Genomic DNA, 19974 nt, shown 5'->3' with positions numbered 1-19974 from the left:
CCCCAAGGAGACAAACCAATCAAAAAATAAATTGACTGGTTTTAAAGGACAACTGTCCATTTAGTAAAGTTGTACTATATTTACCCCCCCCCCCACACCCCCAGGAGTGCAGCCCTGCCAGGCACATGTACAGGAAAAACCTCCAAATCATCTCTTCCCTCATATGCTGTGTCTCCATTCATTCCAATGGATGAGCTGTACTATACTGGGGGCCTCCATGAGTACAATTCACCTATAGTAATAAAAAAGGCTATGTGCAGTAAAACGACCCAGCCACAATGATTTCCTTGCTAAGGCTGTGTGTTGAGCAGGGAAGCACAGTGAAGATGGCTGGAATGCAAAGGAAGGCAAGTATTCTACTTGGGTAAAGGCAGTGGGGTGGGGTTAGGGGGCTGGTGAGAGGGTTCATCTCTATCCAAAACAATTTTTTGGCATTATATTTTAAGGGTCTATTCACACTTGCCCCGTTAGGCTGCATTGCCCAGCATAAGGACAAGACGATGTGCCCTAATATGTTTTTCCCCCATATTTTTCAGTTCAACTAGCGAGGAGCTCACACGTCCTCTGAACTCATCTCTAACCAAACTCAGAACTTGCCCCACCTATATGTGAGCGGAGGTCCAGGGATGACCTGACCCTCGCAGCTCACTGGAATAAAAAAAAAAAATGCAAGCTTGGAGTTTGGCTAAAAATCAGTTTAGAGGACACCAGCACTCATCTGTAATGCCTTGTACACACGATCGGAATTTCCGATGGAAAAAGTCGGACGGAATTGTTTCATCGGATATTATAACTGTGTGTGAGCGCCCCATCTGACTTTTTTTCCGTCGGAATTTAGAAAGAGGAAATGATCTCTTTTTTTTCCGATGGAAATTCCAGTCGTCTGTGTGGAACTCCGAAGGAGGAAAAAAACATGCATGCTCAGAATCAAGTGGACGCATGCTCGGAAGCATTGAACTTAATTTTTCTCGGCTTGTCGTAGTGTTGTACGTCACCGCGTTCTTGACGGTCAGAATTTGGTGTTACAGTGTTAATGCAAGACAGCTTGAACGGAATTCCGTCTGAAAAATCCGTCTGAGTTTATCCTGACGGAAAATCTGAACGTGTGTACAAGGCATAAGTATAACATTAGCAGCAGGTGGGTGTGCGCTGAAATAAAGCAGGACAGGGTGTATTTTTATTTAGCTCACTGACATGTTATGCACTTGCACTAAACTGGGCTTCTTAAAGTTAAATTAAATATTCTGTGTCTATAGTTAAAAAAAAAGGGCAACAAAAAATATTATAAACTATAAAAAAAAAACTAATTATTCAAGGGTTATTGGCTCGCTTAGTTGTTTTTAACTACAGACGCGCCTTACCTTTATAGGCACTTTTCTGGTAAAGGTGAATAAACCTTTTTTTGGGGCTTTAACTTTACTGAAATTGGTAATATTGAGAATGGCACTGCAAGCATGACGTATTTTCTGGGAATGCATTCAATAACGCACATGTTCCAGGCACGTGCAGGTGTGAATGGGACACCCTACTCACGACAAATGTGTCAAAAGAAACTTCAGGACCTTTTCCGACGTTTCCAAGCCACATTTGGGATGCCATCAACAAGCAATTGCACCGCAGGCGTGACTTGCATTTTTTGCGTTCCCAGAATGTGCAGGTGTGAATGCAGCCTAAGCGGTTACAACTCTACTTCACAACATTATATGAGGACCACACTAGAAGTCCTCATTATGCTCTGTATAAAGGCTCACTTTTCTTTTTAATCAGTGTTGGATAATGCTTCCATTTAAAAAAAAAAAAAAAAGACACAATGGTGCTACAATATAAAGAGAACAATAAGGTCCCTTACACATGAAACGGGCTCCGTTGGAGTCTGCCTGCTTAGCAGACAGACAGACAGATGACTGGTCCATGACCACTTGTGCAGAGTGGACATACAAAGCCTGCTCTCCTTTATGGGTGGTCGGATGTAAAAGGACCACCTGTCTATATACACCCGACTGCCAGATGGATGGGAATCGGATGTTGGCAGGTGTCAATGAAAACATGTCCGTTGACACCCGACGCTCCATAAAAAGGGACTTGAGGGTCCGCTTGAAAAACTGACAGGAGGACCTGATCAATACGCCCGTGTGAAAGGGTCCTAAACCACAAAAAAATATATTAAAAAAGTTCATTCCACATAAACGCTCTCCATCTCCTTATTAAAATGGAGCAATCCCGCTTTGAACTTAAAGTGGTTGTAAACCCACTTTTTTCACTTTTGCCTACAGGTAAGCCTATAATAAGGCTTACCTGTAGGTATAAAGAATATCTCCTAAACCTGTACGGTTTAGGAGATATTCTCCTTGCAATGCGCCGCTGATTGCAGCGGCGCATGCGCAGGGGGGATCCTCGGCTGAAGGGCCGGCCCCGCCGACCCTTTCCCGGAAAGGAAATCTCCCGCACGCATGCGCGGGAGTGACGTCATCGCCGCTCCAGCCAATCACAGCGCTGGAGCGGCGATACCCGGAAGACACGCCGAGGCTCGGCGTGGACCAGGTAAGTTACCTACCTCGTTCCGAGGTAAGTATTTCATAATGAGCTAATATGCGGTGCATATTAGCTAATTATGGCTTTTTCCTTGCAGGTGTAAAAAATAAATAAATAATTATATGCGGGTTTACAACCGCTTTAACATCTCTCTTACCACGAGGGCTGAGAAACAATTACCGTATTTATCGGCGTATACGCGCACTCTTTTGCCCTAAAAATCAGGGCAAAATTGTGGGTGCACGATATACGCCGATACCCGCACTGTTTTTGAACCACTGCGTTGACATATACCGAGCGCAGTACACTCGGGTATAGTCGGGTAGGCTCGGCTCCGCTCGCAGTCACGTCCTGTGCGTCCTTTACGCGAGAGGAGCCGAGCCTGCACGACTATACCCGAGTGTACTGCACTCAATATATGTCGGCGGAGTGGTTTAAACACAGCGCGGGAAGCGGGGATCAAGCAGTGAGAACACCAAGATGGCGGCAGAAGGACGCTGGACCGGACAAGGCTGCCGATGGATGGCAGGCAAGACACCGACGAGGGGCATCCAAACTAAGTATTTTTTTTTTCCCAGGACATTTTCCTTCTATGTTGGGGGTGCGCGCTATACGCCGGGGCGCATTATAGCAAGATAAATACGGCATTGGACGAATCACAAGTTTTTCACCTGGCGAGATCGTCCAGGTTCCTTGTTGGCACACAAGCTTACCCCTAGACATTCTCAAATGGCACTCCCCAAAATTAGACTTTCAGGAGGTCATCTCTCTCAAGATCCCCAAAAGATTCTTCGGGAGTTTCACAATTTTTATGCTGAATTATATGGAAGTCCCCGGAATGCAGTCCCTCCATCCATCAGGGAATTCTTTGGGAATCTTCCCCTCTCGTCCATTGCGGATGATCATAGAGACCTTATGGACCAGGCTTTTACGGGTGAGGAGATCTGCAACACTATCACTCCATAAATCTCCTGGCCCCGATGGTCTTCCCAACTCTTATTAATAAAAAATTCTCTGAACAGTTGGCTCCAAAAATGGCTCTTTAAATTTTAATTCCCTGCGGGATGGAGTACGGTCCCTTTAGATGAAAATAAGGGCCCAGATTCTCAAAGGGCTACGACGGCGCAACGCAATGTGCGCCGTCACAAGTCTAATCTGGGCGTCGTATGTATGCGACTGATTTTTAGAATCAGTTACCGCATAGATAACCATTAGATTCCGACAGGGCTAAGGCTCTTACGCTGTCGGATCTTAAATGCAATTTTTTTTTCGCCACTAGGTGTCGCCTCCGTCGTTTTCCTGGTCGATGCAAATTAGCAAAATACGCGAATTCCCGAACGTACGCGCGGTCGACGCAGTGAAGTTACGACGTTTACGTTAGATTTGCGACGCGTAAAGTTGCCCCTGCTATATGAGGGCAACCAATGTTAAGTATGGCCGTCGTTCCCCCGCGTCAAACTAAAAATTTACGTTGTTTGCGTAAGTCGTCCGTGGGCGCCATTTACCGTTCACGTCGAAACCAATGACTTCCTTGCAACATCATTTAGCTCAATGCCATCGGGAAAATTTTAGGGACCGGCGCATGCGCAGTACGTTCGGTGGGGAACGCGCCTAATTTAAATGATCCACGCCCCCTACCTGGCTCATTTGAATTAGGCAGGCTTGCCGCCGGGGGATTTACGCTACGCCGCCGCAACTTTACAGGCAAGTTCTTTGTGAATAAAGCACTTGCCTGTAAAACTTGCGACGGCGTAACATAAATGACAGAACCTTAACAAGGTCTAAATTGGAACTGTCTTTTTATTACTTTAGAGACCCTAGGGCAGTGATGGCGAACCTTGGCACCCCAGATGTTTTGGAACTACATTTCCCATGATGCTCAACTACACTGCAGAGTGTATGAGCAATCATGGGAAATGTAGTTCCAAAACATCTGGGGTGCCAAGGTTCGCCATCACTGCCCTAGGGTTTGGCCCTTCGTTCCTTTCTTTGCTGAAGACATTATATAGCACCCCAGTAGCCAAAGTCTCAAATAGAGGTCATAAATCATCACCATTCCCTGTTAAGCGTGGCACGAGGCAGGGTTGCCCACTTTCTCCCTTGGTTTTTGCATTGGCAATACGAACCCCTAGCTATGGCGATTCGTTCCCCACCCCTAAAATTCACTGAAATTCATTGTGGACACAGGAACACAAATGTGCATTATTTTCCAATGATGTCCTTATGTATATCACTAGCCCCGAAGTAACTTTGCCTAATTTGCTGTCCTTTAGATCATTTCTCACAACTCTTGGCCTGTCTTAGAATTCTCAAAAAACAATAGCGTTTAACGTATCACTACCCCCTGCTGTAATACAGACTCTTCAAAATACCTATAGCTTTCAGTGGACTCATCACTCCCTCACATACTTAGGGTCTGGTTGAATCCTCTATTGACAAGGTAAATAATATTAATAAGCCGAATTACCCCCCCCATTCAAAAAACGTAGGGAGGATCTCCGTTGCTGGGCAGATTCTTCTCTCTCATGATGTTTGGCAGATTCAACTCAATAAGAATGATGTTCCTACCCCAGACTCCTTTACTATTTTAGAACCCAGAGGAGAGACATAAAACGCCTGCAAGCTGAAGTCCTGCGCTTTGTGTGGGGGGGTTAAGAGGCCTCGGATACAAAAACAAACACTTTATACACCTAAAACCTATGGGTGGGCTTGGTCTCCCCAATTTACAGGCATACTTCCAAGCAGCTCAGATTGCCCAGTTAGCTTACACCACTGCTAAAGGCTCAGTCCCCCCTATGGGTTTCCATTGAAGCACTCTGCTGCCCTTACCTTTGCTGTAGGATCCTTAATGTGGCTTCCTAGTTGTTTACGCCCGCCCTATATATGCCCCACTTTATCACATTCTTTAGTAATCTGGGACAGAACACGCCACCACAGCCCTTTATCATCCCCACATACACCACTAGCTCCCCTCTTTTGTAATCCAGAGTTTCCGCCCCTGGCTTGACTCCACGACCTGTTCCAATGGTGGTTTGATAAGGGGTTACTAAGAATTGGCGATTTCCTTAATGGAGATCAGATATACACTATGCAGTATTTTAATCACTTCCATACAGGCACTTACGCACTTTTCAGCACAGTCGCACTTTGAATGACAATTGCGCGGTCCTGCGACGTGGCTCCCAAACAAAATTGGCGTCCTTTTTTCCCCACAAATAGAGCTTTCTTTTGGTGGTATTTGATCACCTCTGCGTTTTTTTTTTGCGCAACAACTAAAAAAAAGACTGAAAATTTAGAAAAAAAATACGTTTTAATTTTTTTCTGTAATATTTTCTAAATAAGTAAGTTTTCTCTTTCAATTACGGGCACTGATATGGCGGCACTGATGGGCACAGATGAGATGGCACTGATGGACATCGATGAGGTAGCACTGATTGGCGGCGCTGGTATGCGGCACTGATGGGCACTCATAGGCAGCACTGATGGGCACACATAGGCGGCACTGATGGGCACTCATGGCAGCACAGATGGGCACTCATGGGCGGCACAGATGGGCACTGTGATTTACTTATGTTGCCAGTCAGTGCCCATTTGTGGGCACTGATTGGCATTTTTTTTTTTCCAGGACTTTTTTTTTTTTTCAGCCTTTTTTTGGCCCCCTTTTTTTTTTCCTTTTCTTCCCTGGTGGTCCATGTGGCGATCCCAGGGAGGGCTGCGCTGATAAACAATCAGAGCGAACCCCCCCTGTCAGGAGAGCCGCCGATCGGCTCGCCTCTACTTGCGTCTGTCACGACGCGAGTGAGGAAGAGCCATCAACGGCTCTTCCTGTTTACATCGTGATCAGCCGTGGTTGGACACGGCTGATCACGTGGTAAAGAGTCTCCGTGAAGACTCTTTACCGAGATCGGTGTTGCGGGGTGTCAGACTGACACCCTGCAACAACGATCGCCGCGATGTGCGCCCCCGGGTGAGCGCAGCGGCTCAGATCCTGAGGAAGTCAGGATTCTACAACCACTTTGCCGCCGTCAATATGTCATTGGCGGGCGGCAAGTGGTTAAAGATACGTTTCTAATGCCTCCTAGTGAAATATTCCAATATAACTAAATTGTATCCTTCGCCAGATCTAAACTTAATTTATGGTGGGACCCTTACACTCACAACATTTGAATTGTCATGTCAGAGGCTTACAAAGAAGCGGATATCTGCGATATACTCTTCTCTTACTGAGCCAGATTTGAAACTTGCTTATATGAACCAGTGGGAGAGGGACTTGAACCTTACCTTTGAGCTGAATGAATGGCAATACATTCCATATAAGCTATCCAAAATTTCTATCAATACTACCCTTATAGAGGCCAACTATAAAACGCTTCTACGTTGGTACTCTGTACCAACTAGGGTAGCTGAAATACATCCTTCTACCTCACCGAATTGCTTCCGGCGATGCGGACAGTTGAGGACGATGCTCCATATTTGGTGGCAGTGTCCCCTCGTAACTCGGTTCTGGATTAGGATTTTCAACTTTATAAATTTAGTAACAGGGGTAAACATTCGCAGATCCCCACAAGTCACTCTTTTCCACAAACTACCTGACGAAACACCCAAAAAAAATTAAATCAGTAAAGTTGATTACTTATATTTTGTAGACGGCGAGAAATACGATTGCTAGGCACAGTCGATAATCCCTCTTGACCAGGTTAAAAGTAAACTCAACTGGATCATGATTAATGATAAACTTACCTATATACTTTGTAACAACTCCAAGAAATTTAATACGGTGTGGGACCCATGGATTGATTATCTTTCAACTCTGTAGGGAACTCCGGGTTGACCCTCTCTTTCTTTATCTCCCTTTTTTCCTCGTTTCCCCTTAGCTCTTTTACTTCCTTTTTTTTTTTTTTTTGGTATTTATCTGAACAATACAGATGATCACTTATGGGGCCTCACGCGGTAGCGAGCCCTGGGATAATCTCGGGGTCCTTGTGGTTTCGGGTTTCCGACACTTACTGTACATGGTGGGATCCCAATTCATGGGGAGAACATATTATTCACTCCCATTGGTACTTGGATACATATTGCTAATTTTGCACTCTGCTTTAATGATTAAGGACAGATATGTTCAGTCAACATACTTTCTGTATTGCCATGTTGATTATCTGAGATATCGACTGTTCTGTTAATGTGTCCGTTTATTTTGAGACTCGTTTCTTTTTCAATAAAAAAAATATTGAAATATAAAAAAGTTCATTCCAATAAAAAAATAAATAAAAAAAAGATAATCTTTAGTTTTATTTTTTAAATACTTAAGTGTTTTTATTAGGAAAAGGTAGTTTACAATACAAACTGGTATCAAATATAAATCAGTACATGAAGAAAAAAAATATATACTTCAGACCAATATTGTACAATGAATTACCAGTGTTGTGAACAAACACAATCAAACTCAAGGTACTTGGTGTGGTACGAGTCCAGTTTCTAAATGAAAAACAGAACCAAACAGCGACCAAGACAGGTCAAAAATAAAAAGAAAACAATTGAGGTCATTCTAACAATAAATAACCCAAGGGTTCCACTTAGCTTCATAGGAAGGCATTGAGTCATGCATCGTATGAAATATTTTCTCGGATAACATTATCTGATACACAGGCAAGAATGGAACTGGAGTTGATTTCCATTTAAGAGCAAATCACCCAATGTAGTGCAATACAAATAGTGTGCATCAATCTCATGAGGGCTTTGGTAAATCTGGGATCTTCTCGAAACAATAGAGAGTGGGCACATGTTAGATCCACGTGCCACCCCCACCAACTTGACCACCAGCTCTAGTGTCTTCTTCCAAGTGAGCTGCAAAGCGACACAGTCCCAAAACACATGCAAAAAGGAGCCCGGGAGAGCACAGCCCTGGAAGCAGGATGAGGCTTGTGGTAAAATCCTACCTAAACGTGTGGGGGTATAGTACCAGTGGGTAAACAGTTTAATGAAACAAGGGGGGTGTAATGGCGCTTGCTGATAAATGTGATACTATATTATATGAATATTAATGTTAATAAATGTGTTCCACTTCAAATATCAACCACCCACCACCAACGAACTGATGTGGAGGGTGAAAAGAGTTATAATAAATAATAATAAATTAGCACAGATAGTTATGAGTACCATCCAGTGCTGGTGCACTCATTCTAAAACTTGATGAAAACCGTGAATAAAAGCATGAAAAGTGAATAAAATAAGTGAAAAAAAACATCCAATATCACAATATAAGTGGTAATGTGCATCAAAGAATAATACTCTGTGTAAACAATGTCAATAAAACCACTAAAAATAGGAGGGTTCAGTATGAATTGATAAAGGTTGCAATAAAGATGAACTAATCATAAAATATAATAACGCGCCAAGCGCCATTACAACCTCCCCCCCCCTCCTTTGTTTCAATTCTTGTCAGTGTGTGAGCACTACTTAGTTGTGGCTGCTGCTTAATATTTATATTGATTTAGTTTAGTTCTCAGTGCCCGGGTTAGGTTGGTTTGCGCATTAGTTCCCCCCATATAAACAGTTTAATGGCCGTTTCTCTTACTGTCAACAACTTGGTGCATTTATGCAAATTCAGCCAGTTAGCCTCCTAGGCCTGTAGATCGTAGTCCAGATATAATTCCCTTTGCCAAAGGGACATATGTTTATGTTTGGGACTCTGTGTGTTTTCTAACTTCCTATATAGTGCTGAGATTAAGCCCTTCTGTCTCGGGGCAGATCGGCATAGGGATTTAGGAAGGGTATAGGAATCCGAAGGGGAGGCAGCATAGTGTGCCTGAAAAAAAAAAAAAAATCTTATTTGGAGACATCTAAAAAAAAAAAAAAAAAAAAAAAAAAGTCACTAGCAGAAGTTTTTTGGGCTTGCAGCTGGAAATCCTCCAGCATGGTTAAGCCCTAGAAACTCCACCAATGGAGGGCATCTGAGTCTCCAAAAATGGAGGGGAGCCCGGGGTCCCCAAGAAAGACACTCCTGGGGGGGACCTTCAAGGTCAGGTTAAACTTAAATTTATAACGATCATCTTTATTTTTTTAAGCACAAAGACAGTAGAGAAATAACAGCTCCTAAGAGGAATTTAACTACACATGATCATCTTGCCAAGACACTTCGCCATCTGGGGAAACAAAGAAATCAGCAAATTGATTTCGAATGTTCATGACATCAGAACAAGAGCATGAGTCCATAAACTGAACATCCTGTGCAGGGTGTGGGGGTGTAGGTTCAAAGGAACCACGCTCCTTTTCAATTAGAAGATTGTGTAGCACACAGCAGGCCAGCACCACTTTTATCGCATTTTCCACATCCAATTGTATGGAGGAAAGAAGAACACGCCACTTAGCAGTACAGCCTCCAAATGCACACTCCGCAACTTGACGGGCACGGCTCAGTCGGTAGTTGAATATTTTCTCTTTGTGGCCAAGTTCATGTCCACTGTAAGGCCGCATTAAGTGCTCTGCAAGTCCAAATGCCTCATCCGCTACGATAACAAGTGGCAGACTTGGCTCCGTTGTTAATGGAAGAGGCCTCCTTAGGGGAATCCCGAGATGTCCCTCATACAGGCGATGCCCCATCACCGACTCTCCAAAGATTTCGGAATCTCCTTCACTCCCGTAGGCTCCCACATCAACAGATATAAAACGATGGTAGGAGTCCACCAATCCAAATAGGACAATAGAAAGGGGTTCCTTGTCATTGCAATGCTTAGAACCAGAGTTTAGTGGCATTTTTACCTGAACGTGTTTTCGGTCAAGGGCTCCAATGCAGTTGGGAAATTGAGTTTTCTCCCAAAATTCATCTGCCAACACTTCCCATATATCCTCTGTTGGCCGAGGCATCACGACATGACGCAACTCTTCCCACAGTGCTAAGCAAGTTTGCCGGGTTACCTTTTCCACTGTCCCCACATCCATTAGGAAATAGTGGTGGAGAGAGGCAAAACTTTGCCCTGTTGCCAGAAACCTAGAAGAGAAAAATATTTAAAATTACCATATGAATATATATAGTAAACTACTTATAACCCCCAAACATTATACCTTTTATTAATAAAATAAAATGGCGATCATTGCAATTTTTTTTTTATGTCACACAGTATTTGCACAGCGGTTTTGCAAATGCAATTTTTGGGGAAAAAAAAAATCACTAATAAATAAAAAATAATAATAATAAAAAAAAAAACACAATAGTTACCCCATTTTTTGGGGGGATAATGTGAAAGATGATGTTATGCTGAGTAGATACCAAACATGTCACGCTTTAAAATTGCTACTTAAAAATCTCCATCACATGTTACCTGTTTAGAGCTACAGAGGAGGTCTAGCGCTAAAATTATTGTTGTTGCTATTGCTATTATTCATGCTTTGCTTCAGTATCTTGTCAATATTGCCCATGTTGTCACCTCTACTCATGTTGTCACCATTGCCCATGTATGTATACTCTAGCTCAGGCCCCCAGGTAGTACAATGGTTCTCTCTCTCAGGCTCCGGGTTACACGCAACCCCTCCGCCAGCCCTCACCTTGGTGCCGCCCCGTCTTCTGCCTCCTCCAGCGGTAAAGCTCCAGCTGGGCTCCCCCAGCACCTGCCCTCATCTTCCCGGCTCCGGTCAGCATTCTCTGCTCCGCTCCCTGTCTGGAACCAGGCCCGCTAGGAAATCTGGGATAGGTAGTTCTACAAGGAGACCTCCCCCTTCACTAACAACAGAGGCATATCCCGGCATGCCATGCGGCGGATGATGATGATGTTCCTGCTGCGGATTGGAGGATGGTGGTGATGGGGAATGTGAGCGACTTCCGGGACACGTGGGACAGGTGAGAATAATTTATGGCCGCACCCGAAGATCGCGGGCGGGGAGAATCGAGATCGCGATTCTCTCCGTGATTAATCATGCAGCTCTAACACTCACTACTTTACATTGAAGCAAAATGTAATTTCTTCAGTGTTGTCACATGAAAAGATATAATAAAATATTTACAAAAATGTGAGGGTGTACTCACTTTTGTGGGATACTGTATATATCTATCTCAAACATACACTATATTGTCATAAGTATTGGGATTTCTGGCTTTACACCGCACATGAACTTTAACCCTTTCACCACCAGGTTCGTACGTCATACGGACCCAACGACGGGCTGCATCACACACACTATCTGGTGGCTGTTAGGAGAGAGCATTCGGGCGTCACACACCCCCGGTACTGGCGCTCCGCCATGCTTACTGTGCTCCGCTTTCCCATCGGCGGGCCCGTGATCTCCATGGCAGGTGCTGGCGGGTAGGGTCTTCTTGTGACTCTGACGTTACTTTCGGGTCAAGCGCTTGGTATCTCCGGCTCGCTTTGCCGAGACAGAATACTTTGCAATGCATTCAATGGCGTACAGGGGAGACATGTTTTCAATAAGGAGAACCCGTCACCTAAAAATCATCACATAATGGACGATTTGTCCCTTACGCGATTTAAAAAAAAGTTTTGCAAAAAAATAAAAAGGTACACCCAAGCACATAAACCATATACACGCGCACGAACGATAATGCATGCATCAGATTGCCTACGCATGCAAACTTTGATTGCGATATGCATCCTCTGCACATGCCGCAGTGAGAGCAATAATTCTAACACAAGACCTCCTCCGTAACACTAAACTGATACTTATAGGGGGCTTTGGAAGCATCGCCTATAGAAAATATAGGGTACTGAAGTTTGTCACCATTTTACGTGGCACATAAATTTAAGGTCTGACATGTTGGGTATCCATTTACTCGGTGCAACCTCATCTTTTATATCTAAGATCCCTAACTCACATTCATATACTAGAGCCAATTTAGGCAGAAGCCAATTAACCTACCAGCATGTCTTTGGAGTGTGGTAGATTGTAAGCTCCTTGAGGGTAGGGACAGATGTGAATGTACAATGTATATGTAAAGCGCTGTGTAAATTGAGGGCGCTATACAAGTACCTAAATAATAATATTTTACCCATAATTTTGGTAATCTATTACGTTTATTTGCTCTAAAATTCACATTAGTGTATTTTGTCCTGAAACGTTACGTTTCCTAGGCCTCTGCGATAATATTGTGCGACATAAAAAATTGCAACTACCGCTATTTTATTCTCTAGGGTAGGGGTCTCAAACTGGCGGCCCTCCAGCTGTTGCGAAACTACAAGTCCCATCATGACTCTGCCTGTGGGAGTCATGCTTGTAACTGTCAGCCTTGCAATGCCTCATGGGACTTGCAATGCCTCATGGGAGTTTTGCAACAGCTGGAGGGCCGCCAGTTTGAGATCCCTGCTCTAGGGTCTCTGCTTTTAGAAGATATTCCGTATTTATCGGCGTATATCGCGCACTTTTTTCCCCTTAAAATAAGGGGAAAATCGTGGGTGCGCGAAATACACCGATAGCCGCTTCCCGCGCTCAGTTTGAATTCCTGCGCCGACATATACCGAGTGCAGTACACTCGGGTACATTCGGCTAGGCTCGGCTTCGCTCGTGCTCACGCATAAACGTCACAGAACGTGAGCGCGAGTGAAGCCGAGCCTTGCCGAATGTACCCGAGTGTACTGCACTCGGTATATGTCAGCGGAGGCGTTGGAACTGAGCGCGGGAAGCGGGGACTCGACTTGAGGCGCGCGCTGGAGAAGCCGGGAGGACACCACCGAGGCCGCAGACGGACGCCGGACGATGGACGCTGGGAAGACACCAAAACTGTAAGTAATAAAATCATATAACTTTTTTTTTTTACAGGAATTTCGGGGGCAACTTTAGGGGTGCGCGGTATACGCAGGAGCGAGTTATACCGCGATAAATACGGTATATGTGTGGGTTTTGTGTAATTTTGAGGCCTAAAATGATTGAGGCAATAAAATGCAAAAACGACCCTGGCAGCGAAAGGGTTAATGGCGTCCCAGTCTTAGTCCATAGGATTCAATATTGAGTTGGTCCACCCTTTGCAGCTATAACAGCTTCAACTCTTCTGGGAAGGCTGCCCACAAGGTTTAGGAGTGTGTCTATGGGAATGTTTGACCATTCTTCCAGAAGCGCATTTGTGAGGTCAGCCACTGATGTTCGACAAGAAGGCCTGGCTCACAGTCTCCGCTCTAATTCATCCCAAAGGTGTTCTATCGGGCGGAGGTCAGGACTCTGTGCAGACTAGTCAAGTTCCTCCACCCCAAACTCGCTTATCCATGTCTTTATGCTTTGTGCATTGGTGCACAGTCATGTTGGAACAGGAAGGGGCCATCCCCAAACTGTTCCCACAAAGTTGGGAGCATGAAATTGTCCAAAATGTCTTGGTATCCTGATGCTTTAAGAGTTCCCTTCACTGGAACTGAGGGGCCAAGCCCAACCCCTGAAACAACCCCACACCTAACCCCCCCCCCTCCACCAAATGATTTGGCCCAGTGCACAAAGCAAGGTCCATAAAGGCATGAATGAGCGAGTTTGGGGTGGAGGAACTTGACTGGCCTGCACCTCAACCTGATAGAACACCTTTGGTATTATTTAGAGCGGAAACTGCGACCCAGGCCTTCACGTCCAATCAAGGCCTGACCTCACATATGCTCTTCTGGAAGAGCGGTCAAACATTCCCATAGACACACTCCTAAACCTCATGGACAGCCTTCCCAGAAGAGTTGAAGCTGGTATAGAGGCAAAGGGTGGGCCAACTCAATATTGAATCCTACAGACTAAGACTGGGATGCCATTAAAGTTCATGTGCGTGTAAAGGCAGGCGTCCCAGGGGTGTGTGTGTGTGTATATATACCCCGTTTCCCCAAAAATAAGACCTAGTTAAAAATGTTTGCAAAATCCTATAATCCACTATATTACAGTAGTGTATAATATACAATGTATGTGTTTCTGTAATATAATTGCGGGGAAGAGAGCTCCGGCGGGTCACAGAAGTGCAGAGCGGCACTATAACAAATGTATTTGGCACAATTATATTACAGAAACACACACATTGTACATTATATACTACTGTAATAGAGCGGATTATATGATTGTACAAGCATTTTAACTCAGATCACACTGGGGATTCGTGACAGGCAGGGAGGGAGAGAAGACAGCACATTACATGGTAAGACCTACCCCGAAAATAAGCCCTACTGTGTCTTTTATTTGCATAATTAATATAAGACCCAGGCTTATTTTCGGGGAAACACGATATATATATATATATATATATATATATACACACACACACACACGCCCCCTTTCACGTGTGAGTGACATTTGCCATGACATTGGTTTCTTCCCATACCGGAGCGTGACGAGGAGATGCTGTTCGGGTGACACGCTCATCCTCAGCTGTGTGTCCATACAGGAGAATCGGGGTCGCAGCCGTTCAAGAAGGTCATCAAACGTGCCGATGGACATCCGGGTGACACCGAAGAACTTGGCGGGATACTTGCGCAGCTCGCCATACATGGTTGTGAAGTATCGTGCAGAGGAATGCTGGGACAGCATACGTTGTACCCGGTACTGATGATTGGCTCGCTTCTCTTCCAATTGTTTCCTTCTTCTAATCCTCCTCAACAAAAGCAGCAGCAGTGCTTCTTGAAGCATACTATTAATGCGATCCATGCTGAAGAAAGGCAGCTAGCACTGCTCTCCGTGTGAGAAGGGCACTTTTACCGCCAACAGGTCTTTCAATCACCGCGGCTTATTCACACCCCTGGTCCATGAGGGATAAAATACGAGTAACGAAGTCCGCACCTCTCCAGTCTGCTCCTGTTGATTACAATACCAGCAGCTTCCCGTCCCCCTTCCGCTTAATCTGCGTTCCACGTCTCGTTCTGGATTCTCACACCGGAAGTGCACACCTCCCGCTCTATACACGACTACACAATCATCTACGTCTCTGCTTGGTAACCGGGGCCACAAGTCACGTCCTATTGGTGAACATACTTTTGTTTTGCCATTGGAAGAGGCTTCCTAGTCCCTCCTGTCGTGAAGCGTGCTATAGGCCCCTCCCCTTGTAGCTGACAGCTCTCTCCTCCAATCCGCTGCGAGCCTCGGGCGAGCAGTGTTTGCGCACTGTGGTGAGGAGGGAGCTCGGTGAGGTTGTATCTCTCGGGGCTCCATGGCGGTCACCAGGCAGCTCTGGATTCGGATCGCTTACGCTTCGGTTGGCGCTGTGATTGGTCTGTCGGCGTTCCTGGCGTGGAATGTGGGATTCGGACAGCCGTGGACTGCGGCTATGGGAGGCCTGTCAGGTATGGTCATTGTTATTATGCAGGTGTAGAGGGGATGATGTCATTGCCATCTATTGTACTGGGAGCACAGGGGGTATCTGGAGGAGGGGAGCAGGTCAGGGGGTCTCTGAGAGGAGCTCACAGGTAAGTGGGTGCTGTGTGCCCCCCCCCCCCCCCTGCAGTAAGTGGGTGCTGTGTGCCCCCCCTGCAGTAAGTGGGTGCTGTGTGCCCCCCCCTGCAGTAAGTGGGTGCTGTGTGCCCCCCCCCCTGCAGTAAGTGGGTGCTGTGTGCCCCCCCCCCTGCAGTAAGTGGGTGCTGTGTGCCCCCCCCCCTGCAGTAAGTGGGTGCTGTGTGCCCCCCCCCCCTGCAGTAAGTGGGTGCTGTGTGCCCCCCCCCCTGCAGTAAGTGGGTGCTGTGTGCCCCCCCCCTGCAGTAAGTGGGTGCTGTGTGCCCCCCCCCTGCAGTAAGTGGGTGCTGTGTGCCCCCCCCCCTGCAGTAAGTGGGTGCTGTGTGCCCCCCCCCTGCAGTAAGTGGGTGCTGTGTGCCCCCCCCTGCAGTAAGTGGGTGCTGTGTGCCCCCCCCTGCAGTAAGTGGGTGCTGTGTGCCCCCCCCTGCAGTAAGTGGGTGCTGTGTGCCCCCCCCTGCAGTAAGTGGGTGCTGTGTGCCCCCCCTGCAGTAAGTGGGTGCTGTGTGCCCCCCCCTGCAGTAAGTGGGTGCTGTGTGCCCCCCCCTGCAGTAAGTGGGTGCTGTGTGCCCCCCCCTGCAGTAAGTGGGTGCTGTGTGCCCCCCCCCTGCAGTAAGTGGGTGCTGTGTGCCCCCCCCCTGCAGTAAGTGGGTGCTGTGTGCCCCCCCCCTGCAGTAAGTGGGTGCTGTGTGCCCCCCCCTGCAGTAATGTCTGTGTCCCCCGCAGTTGGGTGCTGTGTGCCCCCCCTGCAGTAAGTGGGTGCTGTGTGCCCCCCCCTGCAGTAAGTGGGTGCTGTGTGCCCCCCCCTGCAGTAAGTGGGTGCTGTGTGCCCCCCCCTGCAGTAAGTGGGTGCTGTGTGCCCCCCCCTGCAGTAAGTGGGTGCTGTGTGCCCCCCCCCCCCCTGCAGTAAGTGGGTGTCGCGTGTCTGCGGGAGTCCCCCCTGCAGTAGGTGGGTGCTGCATGTGTCTCCTTGCAGTAAGTGGGTGTCTGTGGGTGCCCCCTGCTGTAAGTGGGTACCCCGTGTGTCTGTGCCCATCCCCCCTGCCGTAGGTGGGTGCTGCATGTGTCTCCTTGCAGTAAGTGGGTACCCTGTGTGTCTGTGCCCCCCCCCCCTGCTGTAAGTGGGTACCCCGTGTGTCTGCCCCCCCTGCTGTAGGTGGGTGCTGTGGGTGTCTGTGGGTGCACCCTGCCGTAGTTGGGTGCCGCATGTGTCTCCCTGCAGTAAGTGGTGGCCACAGGTGTCTGTGGGTGCCCCGTGCCGTAGGTGGGTGCCGCAGGTGTCTCCTCGCAGTAAGTGGTGTCAGTGGGTGCCCCGTGCCGTAGGTGGGTGCTACAATGTCTCCCTGCAGTAAGTGGTGTCTGTGGGTGCCCCGTGCCATAGGTGGGTGCCACTGGTGTCTCCCTGCAGTAAGTGGGGGGCCGTGGGTGCCCCCCTGCTCTAGGTGGGTGCCTCCCTGCTCTAGGTGGGCAGCATGTGGAAGCCCCCTTTCTGTAGGTGTGTGCATTCCTAAATTGGAAAATATTACTGTAATTTAAAAAAAAATAAAAAAAATAAAAAAAATAAAATAAATATATATATATATACCGACATGAGTGTAAAACCCACTTGGGTGCTAAATCTTCTATAAATGCTTGTATGACACTATGTATCCTGACAATACAATTTTTTTGTATATACAAAGTCTTAGGTATAAATATTATACCTAGGACTTTGTGTATATACAATCCATTTTTTCTTTTTTTTTTATAGACAATTCTAAGGCTCTGATTGGTAGCCTGTTTTTCAATCTTTCCTCTTATACACACGCTTGGGTCCTGTTCGTTTAGCTATGACTAAGTATCAATCGATGTGAAACGCGTTAACTGTTCTCCCCTGTTTCTCTATATGATTTGACTGCTGTACACTGGATTTTATTTTCTACAATAAAGATACATTTTTTACGGTGTGCTGCCATCCAGGATATTTTTCCTCATCAAACTTGTGGAGAGCCAGCACCTGTCGGCTCCTAGTAGGGCGGGATACTTTCCTGTGAAGGTTTGGAAGCTTTGAGAGTGGCAATCCTTTTCTCTACCAACCAGCTCGCAGACAACCAATTAAACCTGTCTAGCAGTATGCGTTACAAGAGGGCTTGACAAATTTGCTTGGAATCTAGGCGCCAGCTAAAAAAGTTAGGAGCCAGGAACGCGCCCCGTCCACGCCAAGCTTGCGTGCAGAAGCGAACACATACGTAAATAGCGCCCGCGTATGAAAGCGGTTTTCAAACCACACATGTTGGGTATCCCCGCAATTAAACATCGCCTATGGAGATTTTTAAAGGGTAAAAGTTTGTCGCCATTCCACGAGCAGACGCAATTTAGAAGCATGACATGTTGGGTATCAATTTACTCGGCGTAACATTATCTTTCACACTATAAAAAAAAAAATTGGGCTAACGTTTCTGTTGTCTTATTTTTTAATTTAAAAAAGTGTATTTTTTTCCAAAAAAGTGCACTTGTAAGACCGCTGCGCAAATATTGTGACAAAGTATTCTGATACCGCCATTTTATTCTATAGGGTGTTAGAAAATAAATCTATAATGTTTGGGGGTTCTAAGTAAATTTTTATTTTTTTTTGCTAGAAAATGATTACTTAATTACTTAAATTACTTAAATAAAATAAAAGCCTTTAAAAAAAAAAAGACTATATGAAGCTATTTAAACCAGCCACCCCACACTCACCATTAGGCTAAAGGCGCCAGATGACGGCTGCAAACACTCTCTTCTCCACTTTGTGAAGGAGATGGGCAGGTAGTAAAACAGGCAGCAAGCCCCATTAGCATTGCTGGTTTTCTTCTTGTCATACCAACGGCCACCACAAGATGGCACCAGATCACAGAAGGAAGCATAGGCCTGCAGAAGGCCGCGGCCTCAATTACCAGCCAGAAAGTCGCGATCGCGCGGCGGGGGGGTGCACGGAGACACAGGATACCCCAGCTGTGCCGCGCTAGGTCGCTAATGCTAGTCGCAATTGCGACCTGGCGCCCGGGGTTTGTCGAACCCTGTGTTAAAAGCAGGGGTTTAGTCCATACGCATTTTGCAAACGCATGCTTAAGCCACAGAGCTCAGCGTTGGGACCACAGATACCAGGGTGCCATGGCAAGGCTCTGTGGCTTACGCATGCCTTTGCAAATGCGTGCGGACTAAACCCCTGCTTTTAACGCATACTGTTAGACAGGTTTAATTGGTTGTCTGTGAGCTGGTCGGTAAGTAGGCTTGGGTTCTTTCCTTGGATTTATCCTTGGCTTTGTTGATAACTTTTTTATTTTTTTTAGCCTTCCAATGCTGCTTACTGTGATAGCCAGCTATAGATGGGGACGCTGGCAAGTTTGTTTTTTGTATCACTGACATGCCTTTGGAAGCCTTTCCTTGCAGAGAGTGCTGCGTTTACCTTTTGGAGCCCCCCCATGCTCTCGTAGGTGTGTACAGCATGGACACATAGGATCAGCCATTTGGCATGCAATTTGACATGTCAAATCGCATGCCAAATTGGTGGCTATTGCCAGCAATGGAACCGTCCGAATCCATGCGACACAGCACCAATTCCCTAAAGTAGTTTCTGTATAACTTTTGGTGACTTGGTGGTGCAATTTCAATCGACATCTGTGCAGAAACCCCCACAGATGTCTCTGAAATCGCCCCTGAAGTCGGGACTGACATGCGGGAATGAAATTGTGTGAGAAATTGTGTAGCCACCCTTAGGCTGCATTCCCACCTGGGCGTTTTGAATCATGGGCAGAATTGCCACAATTAGGGTTGTCCCGATACCACTTTTTTGAGACAGTCAGAGGTGTATTTAGGTTTTGTGCTGCCCTAGGCCTGACTAAACGCGCACACCCCCTAATTTAAATACGACACACCCCTTCCTGGCAAGGTCACGCCCCTTTCTGTTTAAGACCAGCCCTAAAAAAAATGAGTGGGGACACTAGTTCTGAGGGCTGGTTGGGTGGGGGGGCAATGAATTCCCTTAATTTGCATAGATTTCCTCTCACTTCCTGTTTGGCTATG

The 19974-nt window shown here is 46.4% G+C and overlaps 2 protein-coding genes across 2 annotated transcripts in view; one reads left to right on the top strand and one right to left on the bottom strand.

The window, feature by feature from the left end:
• Nucleotides 1–7818: 7818 nt before the first annotated feature.
• On the bottom strand, nt 7819–15424 carry LOC120929385 (protein ALP1-like). Its single transcript, XM_040340774.1, has 2 exons — nt 14813–15424; nt 7819–10519 (listed from the first exon to the last, which is right to left on the bottom strand). Exons 1-2 carry the CDS (start codon nt 15133–15135, stop codon nt 9640–9642), a joined length of 1203 nt encoding a protein of 400 aa, XP_040196708.1. The 5' UTR covers nt 15136–15424; the 3' UTR covers nt 7819–9639.
• SLC48A1 (solute carrier family 48 member 1) overlaps nt 15332–19974 on the top strand; it is a 34689-nt gene continuing 30046 nt past the window's right edge. Inside the window, exon 1 of the mRNA XM_040340775.1 lies at nt 15332–15767. Coding sequence (XP_040196709.1) covers nt 15635–15767 — 133 coding nt within the window. The 5' untranslated portion in view covers nt 15332–15634. The remainder of the gene's footprint in view (nt 15768–19974) is intronic.

The sequence above is a fragment of the Rana temporaria genome, chromosome 2 (genome assembly GCF_905171775.1).
Source record: "Rana temporaria chromosome 2, aRanTem1.1, whole genome shotgun sequence".
NCBI classification, from domain to species: Eukaryota; Metazoa; Chordata; class Amphibia; order Anura; family Ranidae; genus Rana; species Rana temporaria.
This window is presented reverse-complemented; position numbering and strand designations above follow the sequence as displayed.

Excerpts from the sequence above, each read along its gene's own strand:
- LOC120929385 (XM_040340774.1), bottom strand. The coding sequence starts at position 15,135 with ATGGATCGCATTAATAGTATGCTTCAAGAAGCACTGCTGCTGCTTTTG. Across the intron at positions 10,520-14,812 it reads CATCTCCTCGTCACGCTCCG|GTTTCTGGCAACAGGGCAAA; the intron begins GTATGGGAAGAA and ends TTTCTCTTCTAG.